Source organism: Theropithecus gelada, chromosome 14 (genome assembly GCF_003255815.1).
Source record: "Theropithecus gelada isolate Dixy chromosome 14, Tgel_1.0, whole genome shotgun sequence".
NCBI lineage: Eukaryota > Metazoa > Chordata > Mammalia > Primates > Cercopithecidae > Theropithecus > Theropithecus gelada.
The window spans coordinates 77191730-77203800 of NC_037682.1; the positions used below are offsets into that span (position 1 = coordinate 77191730).

Here is a 12071-nt window from a genome sequence, read left to right on the forward strand (position 1 = left end):
TAATTTATAAATGCTTACATTTGAAAATGTCACATATCTGCTGATAGTATTATATAGTGATAGAAACATACAGATATAGCAATGGATAGCAGTCAACTTAGCTTTTAGAAACTCTTTTCCTAGCATTAATTTCCAGTAACTAAGGGGTGTGCAAATGTGCAACGAAAAAGAATTTTTGTAGCCAAATCATGTGTATTTATATTTTGTATGTCTAATTGATAAAATCACACATTACAGCCATTTCTGAGTATACCTAATAACTAAGAATTGAGGAGATTCAGAATTGGGTTTGGGGATATTCCTCAAAATGATTAAATCCATGCATGGGCCATAGCCATACTGAGTGGTTCACAAACATGCTCTAAAATGCAGCAGCCACTGAAGCTTCTTACAGCTGGTCAAATCTAAAATTCTTTAATTACAAGTGCCAAATGCTAATTCTTAGCCTAGTTCACTCAGATTCAGAGAGCTATCTTTCTTCAGCTGAGTCCTAGAACCTGTGGACATCTTCTCAATTGTTTGCAGATGGCAGAAGCTCAGGTAGCTACTGTGTTCATATTCATGGTCATACAAACCAATAAGGCATATAATCAATTTAAATTCAAAATGTAAGGGTAAGGAAGGCTATCATTCTAGTGATTAATATAGCCACACATGGGGGAGAAACAATTAAACTGGCACACTTTTCACTAGGGAAAAGATATTTCATGTAATCAGAAAGTTTAATTATGTCTATGTTTCTAAATAATTATTAGGGAGTAAAATTTCTTTTCTGTTCGAACCCCAATCTGTACATTATAGTTACTACTAAAAGGACGAGTCTAAAAAAAAAAATTTAAAAAATTTTAAAAAACCATCCAGGAAGAGAGAGAACAAATAGTTAATAGACGCCATTGTCAAGGCAATATGTAACTGGTGACAGACATTTGCAAAGCAATCTGGAGAAGTCAGAAATCCAATGATAAAAGCTCTGCACTCAAAATGAACTTGGGGCAAATACATACATGAAAACCAAGGCTTTTTTGCAAAATGTAATAAAGCCTAATTATGAGGATACAATCATTCCAGAATAGAACAACAAAGAGCAAGAATAGGACAGTGGAGAAAGGAATGTAGGAAAGAATAAACTGAATTTGAAAAATGCACAAGGATAATAGAGACTATCAATTTATTAGGCATGTAAGTATGTATTAATTTATTTATAACTTGCTTCAGTCCTTGGAGAATTTAAGACAGCCAAGACTTCTCTTAAGCACAAGGCAAAGATTTTCACTATTTCCGGAGACATGATCAAATGAATATTAATACCAGAATTCCATACATATCATACATAGTTTTTGGTTATATAAATGTGTATGTTAATTGTAGACTCGACTGCCAATATTTTTTATTCTATAAGGTGAATTAAGTTATTGTCAAATTATTTCATCATGTTTTAAATATACCCAAGTGTTGTCTACAGTCAGATATTTGAAATAAATAGATCATAAATTATCAAAATCCCAGTGTTAGTGCTTTTTTTCTGAGGCTACTACTTATTACACTAGCTCTAGGGGAGACTTAATAAACATTGCTGACTAGTAGTATTAAACTATTTTCTTTTTCTTTTTGGTTGCAAGTAAATCAAAGAACAAACCCTATCAAAAATAAATAAATTTTTAAAAAACTAAGTAATTGAGAAAGAAGTCACATTGATTATTAACAAGTTATTGAGACCATTTCACAGAATCCAAGAGACTTTTGAGTACATAATACCTAAGACGGGCAGATACAAAGCAGCTTTAGAGGTCTAAGCAACTGAGGTTCACGTAACTTTTTCCAAACTATTCTCTCATATGATTCATTCAATATTGATGATTACCAGTATTTGGTATATCTCCATTACAAATTTCAAATTCCCATGAAAAAATTTCAACTGGTCCTGCTGGAATCAAATGTCTATGCCCTGGATCAGTCAGTCCTGGCCAGGGGCAGGCTCACGTAATCTAAACATGACCACTGGGAGCACACCTCTGTGGACTGGGGGTTCTCTGCAGAGAAAGCAGATCAGTATGTGCTGCACAGCTCCTTCAGAAAATATGTATTTCACTGGGAGATATAATTACTTTTATGTAAATAGCAAAGGAAATTTCTGAAATCAATAGCCCCCAGTTCTATGACAGAAATGAAAAAGAAACATCTACTTTCTGTTCTCTCACCTGACCATAGCACTGAGAATAAGACTTTAATGCTGGCACTCTGACTTGTGATCTTCAGGAAGAGTCTTAAATGTAGTTGTTTATTTGTTCCTAAGGTTCTACAATAGAACTAGGACCTAATCTGGGATTCCCAGATCCCAAGGGGTTCAACTCCAAGGGAATAATGAAGGATGAACAATTTATAATAATTCAAAAGACAGAATCCTAGTCATGCATTTCCTTGCAACAAGACTGCACAAAGTAATAAAATGTGAAAGTTCTTATATTAATATTTTGGGCTTAAATTATCAGTATATTAAAGGATCAGAAATTCTTATTGATGTTATATATGAGTGTATTTGATTTACATAGGATTACTACCTTATTCATGTTTATATTTCTAGCAATTGGCATGGTACTAGACACAGCTGAATGAAATTACTAAATTTTGTAGCTTGAAAACAAAATTCCTGAAAACATGTATTCTATGGTATTCTCTTAAGAGAAAAGTGTTGAAGAACAATGAAGAGGAGAAATAGAAACTACCAGTCTAAGATGGTAAAATACCATTATTAATCCTCTTTACCAAGAAATCTTAGAGCTGTAAAATAATTTTTAAAAACTTACTAAAGAGAAAAATCAACATATAGGATATTCACTCATTGAAACTTAACTTCCCAGAATTTCTGCCATGTACCAGGGATTTTACTAGCTGTGGATATACCAGGACCCCAAAGAATACATTGTCTCCATGGAGAAACAGATGTAGGAATCAGTAATTATGAAATGATATCATCGAGGATACAATAAAAGAAGTGTTCTATTTATGAACAAATAATAAAATTATTAAAACACATCCTTTCTCAGTTCAAGATCAGCCTGTTCAACAGGGAAAAATCTCATATCTACCAAAAATACAAAAAAAATTTAGCTGGGCTTGGTGGCATGCACCTGTAATCCCAGCTACCTGGGGAGGCCAAGGCACAAGAATCACTTGAGCTCGGGAGGCAGAGGCTGCAGTGAGCCAAGATCATGCCACTACACTCCAGCCTGGGCAACAGAGTAAAACTCTGTCTCAAAAATAAAAAACAAAAACAAAAACAGAAAAACCACTTCCTTTCTCTATCATAAGTAGTCCCTAAGCATGTACTCTCCTCTGACCATCTGCTCAAAATGTTAACATTTTTATTCTCTGAGTCTCCAGCATGTCTGGGCTCCCTCTGCACAGCAAGAATACCTCCAAAATTTAGCATCATCATCTCTCCTTCACTAAAGGTGATCCCACTTTCTCTTCCTGCCACAGATAAACAAAAACTGAGGGAAAAACTTAATCTCTTACACAATCTGAGTGAAAATCAGGTTCCACCAGGCTTACTGCTAACATAGTTGTAAGACATGCTATGTTAGTCCAGTCGTATCTTTCGGCACCCAGTACCTCAACAATAGATAAGGATATTTAGGAAGCTCCACACATTACTTTTCCATTGCCTACAAGAGGAGTCAAATGAGAATGTCCAAAAGGTAACTTTCGAATTTCTTATTTCCATCACACACAAATTATTTCACGAGAGCCAAACTGTCATTTACAGTATACATAATTCCAAGAGCTATCACTGTCATTTCTTTTAGGCAATCCATGTATTACAGAATATCATACATTCAGCCACTTTCTTCACACCCTTCAGAGCATAGAGTACTAGCATGAGTACATGAAAGGAGAGGTAGGATGTCTGGGATCTGTTCCCAGCGCTACAATTGATGCACTATTCTTACTCCCTTTACATTTAAATCTCCCATCTGTAGCACAAGGATAATGACATAGTACCTGTTTGTTTCTAAGGCACTGGAAAATTCTCTGGTAGAAGATATTACGCAAATGCAGAGACTATTATTACACCAGGAAGACTTGAAAATTGCAAGTTTGTGTGCTCATCACTATTAAGCAGTTGACACAGTGACAAAAGAGAAAGCATCCTTCTTCAAGGCATCTAAAATCAAATATTGCTGAATATGCAGCTATCCTGAAAAATATATGTGCAAATATATTCATTTTAATGACCTTCCAACTCTAACTCATCAATAACCCATTTAAAGTAATCCTTTCCAAGTTATCCTGACTCTGACAAAATGCATGGAATCCCTAATCACTGGTATTTTTTATAATGCAAAGCTTTCTGAAAGGTTATTCTTTCTCCTTGCAAAATATTTGCTCTACTCCAAAATTTCAGAGAGCATTCTGGCTCATTCCACTAAGATTATTCCAAAATATAAAAACATTTATCCTTCAATCTGGCCAATCTTGGAATAATCAAACTTACAGTACAGTGGTGGACAGGCATCCAAGCAGGGGCTTCCACTGAACAATTCTGGGCTGGGCATCTGCCTTGGTTTTGCTGCAAATAAGTAAAAATGATATTATATTCAATTTATTATGTGCCAGTATGTATATATACTAGCTGACATGTTTATTATCAATGTTTATTACCTTATTTATAATCATAGCAGAGAGAGAATGCTTTGTTGGTGCAATGCTGCAGAAAACTAGGTACATAATTTCTACTCTTATCAAAGGATAAGAAATTATCCTTTTCCTTTTTTATTACTCTAAAGACTACATTTTTGGCACCAGGCTGTCTCAGCATATGACCTTCCAGGCTTCAATACCAACCACCTGAGAACTCTTACAACCCATAGGTTGACTGTTCTCTTCCAGGCTCCTAATCAACCCTGATACATGCTGTACTCCTGTGAAATCACATGAGTAAAGGTATAGAATGACTGTTTATTTGTCTCTGTTTCCAGACTATAAGCTAGTGATGGTGATTCTCTCTAGAGTGTTTCATAGAACTCCAGAATGTTGGGTTGAAAGGGACAGATCTTAGAGGCCTTCTTATCACATCAAAAACTGAAGTGCAGAGAAATAAAACAATTTTCCCAAGAAGTCAAAAGTTTGACATTCTAAGTCATTTTCTAGGCACTTCTTTCTACAAAAGATATTTATCTCTAGTTAACTGTTATACGTTTGTTGTAATTCCTGTAAATTTACTTCGAATGGGCTTTTAAAAATAATACAGTGCTTTACTTTCACCAACAATACTGCTCCACCCCTTTGATAACGAAAACTGATTAGTCCAAAAGGGGGGGAAGGATTTTAATAAGCCATGCTTTATCTTTTATTTCTTTCATTGTATTCTCAGAGATAATATAGGCATACTGATAATGTTAATAATCACCATTAAAAACCACAGCTGTGATTTATTGAACAATTAAATATGCAAGGCACTATTCTGGACACATTATTACTCGTCCCCACAATAAACATAAGTAAGAGTATTATGCTCACTTTGTAGTGGAGAAAACAGAGACTTAGAGAGGTTAAGCAACTTGGCTAAAAGTCAACCTACTAGACAGCAGCATCTCTGAGATCACAGCAAGACTCTGGCTGACTCTGGTGTCCATGTATGCTCTTTCTTTTATAAGAAGTTGCCTCTGTTATTTTAGACTGTCTCTTTAATGGGTGTTAAGGCATGTCATCATCCAATCTGATTTTGTCTAATGAATGATTGTAACATTTCTGATTTAACTGAATAAAATACTGAATTCAGTACTCCTATCACACTAAAATTTTGTCTGTGATTTGTAAGCTTTTTAGAGCAACTTTATTTGGTTGATCTATTTTTAAGGCATCACTAAGCCCTAAAATGCTGTATGAGTGATTATGGATAAAGTCATCATAAAAATAAACTTATATCATCAATCTCCATGATCAGTTTTCTTGTTTGAAACAAAATACGATATGCAGCAGCATCAGAGTACAGAAGGTACACTGGACTTGTGTCAGATAACCACAATTTTAAGCTAATTTTGGCCATGTGCTTGCTGCCATGAAATGCTCTTGGTAGTCACACCTGTGAAACAGTGTTAGTATCTTGCCTAATTCACAGATAATAGATATAGATTCTCCTCAGATCATTATATCACAATTTGCAAGAAAGCTACTAATTAGAACACACAACATATTCACAAAATATGACGGGTGCATAAATACGGTGTGTTTCAACTTCTATGGTGCTCAGCATGGGATAAAGAAAGGTGGAAATGTGTGTTTCTGTTTTGTCTTCTATTATTACCTGATTTCTGACACTAAGGTCTTCTCGTAAGTGTTTTAACTAAGAATATTAACAGTGATTTTACAAGGCCAAACAAAAAAGACTACTGAAGACAGATGCCTTGTGAACATAAATTATTCTTTAATCCTATTGAATGACGAGCAAAAAACATTGAAATAGAAGTTAGAACCTTGGATTTTAGTTTAGTGTTCCCATTGATCTATCTGTGCAACTTTGGAAAACTCACTTTAACACTTTAGACTACACTTTTCTCATTGGTAAAATGAGAAAGTTGTATTGGATCCATGATTCAATGTGGAGAGAGGAAGTGTCACATTTACCCAAAGATCTTTCTCAAACTGTATATAGTTCCACCAATAATTTAATGTTTGGTTTTCTCTACCAAAGGGATGTACCCTGCAGTTGAGATCATTTATCATTCTGATTTACTGATGAGACATCTTTTAGGGGCTTGGGAATATGAACAGGAAATGGTTATTTCCCTATGAGTTTCAGTGCTGGCAAAGATTGACAACCACTAGACTAGATGGTCTCGAAAGAGTCTTCCACTTAAGTGTGGTTATTGAAAATCCTAACCTCATGTTTTGTCTACCACTTCGTTCTACTTCTAAAGAAGACAAGATCTAACATGGGTCAAGGAACCCACCACAGTAGGTGGAGAAGGAAAGGGATTTAAAATTCTTTTTTACTCGAAGTCTTCATTCTCCTTCTTATCTTTTTTTTAACATTCAATGTGTACACTGTGGCATAGCAGAGTTTGGGCCTACCTCCTACTCAAAAGAGTAGGAGGCCACCTCCTTAGAAGCCCAGCTAGAACCAGAATAAACACTAGGGGAAAGGACACTCTCATGTCTAACTCTTAGTTAATTCTTAAGCCAAAAATCAAGGGAGAACATTAGAATTCCCTCAAGGGACAACTTAGCTCTCTAAGCAAAGATTTAAGATAGAAGTTGGAGACAAATTCCCCTAAAGATATAGCTTTCCCTCCTCCCTTCCCTCCCATTCATCTATACAGGATGTTTATACCTATAGATTAATGATACGTGACTAGACCAGGATTCGGGGATTTGCAATGCTGACCATTAAAAACATGTCCTCTTAAAAGACAAAACTATCAATGGGTCTTGGCGTTTTAAAAACAAAATATGACAGGTGCATAAATAAGGTGTGTTTCAACTTCTACGGTGCTCAGCATGGGATAGAGAAAGGTAGAAATGTGTGTTTCTGTTTTGTCTTCTATTATTACCTGATTTCTGACACTAAGACAGGTTGATGTCTTCAAATCTCTTAATCTTCCTTGGTTGTCTGTTTCTCACTTTAGAATCTTGACATATTTCATTCCAGAATATTCTGAGAACATTAGCTAAATATGCTGAACAATTACACCTAAGATTGATTGTATAAATATGTAACTACAAAGAACTTGAAAAGTGACCTCAAGAACTCTAAAGATTTTCTTCTCAAACCATCCCATCCCTCCAAAGACGTAGGAATATTTTTTCATGTATCAGGGGCTTGTACACAGAGTGCTTTGGAGTTTAGAAAATGCTTATATAGACATTCATAAGACATTGGCTTATATAGACAATTCATCCTCAGAAAAAGTTGTGTGTGGCAGAGTGAGAGATGATTCATACAAATAAAATTTTGACCTAAATATTTCATTAAAATAGCATGTTCTTTTGAAAGCAGAGTAAGAGCTGAAAGGTTCTATTGTTCTACTGTTCACAGTAAAATGATCCTCATAATCAAAGGAGTCTTTTTTTTCCGGGTGGGGGTGTGGTATTGCGAAGTGTTGCATGATAGGACTGTACACATATTTGTTCATTCATTTACCCATCCCTCGCTTGCCAAAATACACTCCATGAATGGTAAGTTGGGTATGTAGAGAGATTTAAAATTCAGAGCTATAAAAATTTAAATAATCCGTATTCTCCAAAAGCTCCCAACTTTTTAGGAGATACAATACAATGTGCTGAGTTTAAAACAGGGTTAAACAACAGGACCATTTATCCATTCATCCATTCATGTAGTTGGTCAACAAGCATTTATTGAGCAATTACTAAGTGCCAGTTATTGTATTAGGAATAAGGATATATCAAGACTCAGTATGTGTCTAAAAAAGTACTTATTCTAAGGAAAAAAATAAACTAATAAAGATGCAGTTATAAAGCAATATTACTGATATGGGATAAATAAACCATTACATGATAGATCAAAAATATTCAATGCAGCCATTCTTGGGGCAGGAGTAAGAAATTAACAAGAGTAAGGGAAAATCATACAGAGGAATTGAGGCAAAAGGCGGAAGTATTTAACTCTGGCTGGGTAACTCAGGAATGTCTTTGTTGAAGAGACACTTCAGGTTTCCAACACAGTTTTAAGGAGGCAAAGGTGTAAGAAGAGGGTGTTACAGGCTAAAGGTCTCAATGGACCATCTGATAGTGCAAAGTAAAGACATTATTGGCCTTGTCAAGAAACTTCTCAATTCTAGACCTCAGAATCCTGGGACTCAGGAGAAAGAATGATTTTATGCTATACAGAGAGCTGACTTCAGCCTTTCCCTTTATCTCTTCTTCACAAGACAAAATGGATAGCTGGGTGTGGGATAAATGAGTCCTATCAGGAAGTGGACATGGAAGGACCCAGATCAGATCCTATGAAACCCACAAGAGGCCCTCCTGAGTTTAATCTTTGAACAAGCATTTCAGCTGTCTTACTCATCCCTGAGACTCTAAAGGATTTGACAGATGAAGAAAAAGAGGTCAAAATGAAGCCCAAGGAGCAGAACTAAGTGACTTTTTGCATGCAGAACTAAAATGACATGCAATAATGTGTGTGCAAATGAACTGTGAGTTGTAAAGTACTTTAGAAATGTAATGGGTAATTATAAAGCTTTAATTATTTGAAAATTATTTTTATGAGCTAATTCTTGTTATTAAAATTACTAGAGCAGTTTTTCTGACTTCTAGTCTAATATACTCGCTAGCACATCAAGAGTTAAAAAAATTTTCAAAAAATTTGAGGAAAAATGACTCCCAAAGTGCCTCCAAATCATCAATTTCATATATTTCTAAATACAGATATATAATATGTATCTATATTTGTATGTATGTGTCTACACACACATAATATGTTCATTATGCATCATCCACATGTGTCTATAGATACATATATACATACAAATATGATTTATGTGTGTATACATGTATTTAAAAATTTTGGCAAAATAAAGGTTTTCATTGAATTAGTTTTCTAATTTGCCATAAAGATATGTAATTTCAGAGTGAGATGTTTAAAAAGAGAGAAAATCAAATATTGCCATGTGCTAATGTAAAATACATTACAGGTGGAAATATGTGCAGAAAATGCTACACTGGAGGTCCTAAGACACCAAGATATAAAAATGAGATTCCAAAGGAGGCTAGATCACGTGTGCAATATTCAAATAAATTACCAAGAACCAACTTCAGGATCCTAAATTTTATCTATAAATATAATATAATGCTGGTATACAAAAGTTAGATGACTGAAGATTTAGAAAAGGGGAGAATTTCTTTGAAGAGGGGTTGGGAAGTCTTACATATCACCTACAATTGGCAAAAGAAACTTCAACGGGACTGCACCTAGAGCTTAACATAACATCCTTGGGTTTAGGAGGTCATTACACTGGAATTTGACTCTCACCTAAGAAGCTTAACCAATGAGATAACATAGCAAATTGGATGCTAGGTCAGAAGTGGCTTCATCTGGGTTAGCCTGCACTCTCACAGTTTGTTAAGGCAAAAGATTCATTCTGGAGCCATTGTAACACCTGTCAAGACAACCCTCCATGTAGGGTGGGTTGCTGTAAAACTTGACGCTAAAGAAATGCATCATCCACATCATAGGAGACTTAGGCCCAGAAGGGGAAACTTCCAAAGACCCATGAAAGTGTCCATGAGGGAAAAACTCAAGCCACACATTTTCTGGCTGTGTTAAAATCCCAGATCCGCTGTTTGCTAGCGATGTAAGTTACTTTACTTCTCTTTGCCATAGTTATGAAGATTTTAAAAGTTACAAGTAAAACACTTAAAACTATTTCTATACATAATCAGCACTATTTGCCAGTAATTTTCTTCCTTTTTGGTTATTCTTATCATTGTTATTATATGTCAGGCTCGGAGGGCAAAAAACACAACAATCCCAGTTCAGTAAGAACTTTCCTTGTCTCCTTTTCTTGTTTCCCTCTTATGCTCCAAACTTGGAAGGATCCAAGTTTACTAGTTGGAAGATCCAACTAGTAAATAGGAAAATGATGAAAAGAGAAGTCTATGGCATCCACTTCTCCCAAAGCAGATGTCCTATCTGAAGACCCCATAGTAGAAAAAAGAGAATCTTTCATCTGGAATGTGTTCAGAATTTTGACTAATATGTGGGACTGAGCAATTTTAATTAATACATTGGGACTGTATTTGTGATATTAAGTGATTGTCAGACTTTTCATTTCCTGTAAATGGAAAGTTATGAGAATACCCATTTTCATTTAGAGGGCAGGGTAAGGACCACTGACATTAAGGTATTTTAAACAAACACTGGGGACCCCAAAATAAAATGACTTCTATTGTTACATCCCATGAGTATTCCCTTGTTCAATGTGTCAATTACAAATGCAAAATATACTCATGGTTAGTGTTAACTTTTTTCATTCAACTTTGGGCATATTCCTCAACATATGACTTCATCCCTTCCTGGACTTATCCTTCCATTTGCTTCTTTTTATTTTCTCAGGCTTCAAAAGATGTTTAAAATAAGTTGGCCTAATTTGTTTCTGAGGAAATCCTTACTAAAACTGAAGCCATGCTGGGGAGCCATGAATTTGCCTCTTTTGTAAATGAAGAAAATGCTGCTGACCTATTCTCCAAAGGATGTTGAGAACAAGGGGTTTTCAGTGGGCAGTGATGATGGTGCTGAGTCATCCTCAACACTTTTCAAAATGCTTTGTGACTTCAGGCAGACATTTGCCCAGGTTGACAGAGGTGCAGTCTGTGGCTAACTAGTGCATAAGAAGATTAAACACTCCACATTAAAATATTCTAAGCACCTAGCTACCCAGATTAACAGTAATGAGAGGAATAGGCTCTGAATTTTCAGGCCGGCCACATTAAAAGATGATAAATGGAAACCACTGTTGTGACTTGATATTTCAGGGTATCAATGGGGAGAGGACAATGGGCTTTGACTCAGGAGGTATTTCCTAGATGTATAATGAAATAATATATTGAGCACCATTAGATCCCAGGCACTTGACATGCACTCTCAGCTCATTGTATCATCACATTAACCCTAGGTAGTACAGAAGAGAGTTTAATACCATGAGGAATCCACTGGACCCGAGTTACAATGCCAGAGTTTTCACTTTTTACATCTGTGACTTTGGATAAATTTCTTAATCTCTGTAAGTTTCAGTTTTCTCATCCATAAAGTGGAAAAAATAAAACTTAAGGAATAAAATAAAAGTTTAAGGAATTATTGTAAGGATTATAAAACTATATATATTATATATATAAAAACTATATATAATATATATCATATTATATGTTATAATATATTATATCATATAATAGAATATATATTATATATAATATATATGTCCAAGGGCCTGATATATACTCTAATAGTAATAAGATAAATAACATATAATTTACATGTTAATATCTATCTTATTAATTGGAGATCTTTCTCCTGTTTCACTTAGCTCCTCTGAGTCTATATTCTTGTATCT

The 12071-nt window shown here is 35.1% G+C and overlaps 1 protein-coding gene across 3 annotated transcripts in view; it reads right to left on the bottom strand.

Annotated features, from left to right (window-relative positions):
* DLG2 (discs large MAGUK scaffold protein 2) overlaps positions 1-12071 on the bottom strand; it is a 2171029-nt gene that overhangs the window by 1673778 nt on the left and 485180 nt on the right. The window contains exon 6 of one of the 3 annotated variants that reach the window (XM_025355443.1): positions 4496-4570. The exons of the other annotated variants lie outside the window; for them this stretch is intronic. Within the exon in view, the coding sequence (XP_025211228.1) occupies positions 4496-4570 (75 nt within the window). The remainder of the gene's footprint in view (positions 1-4495; positions 4571-12071) is intronic. 3 annotated transcript variants of the gene reach the window in all.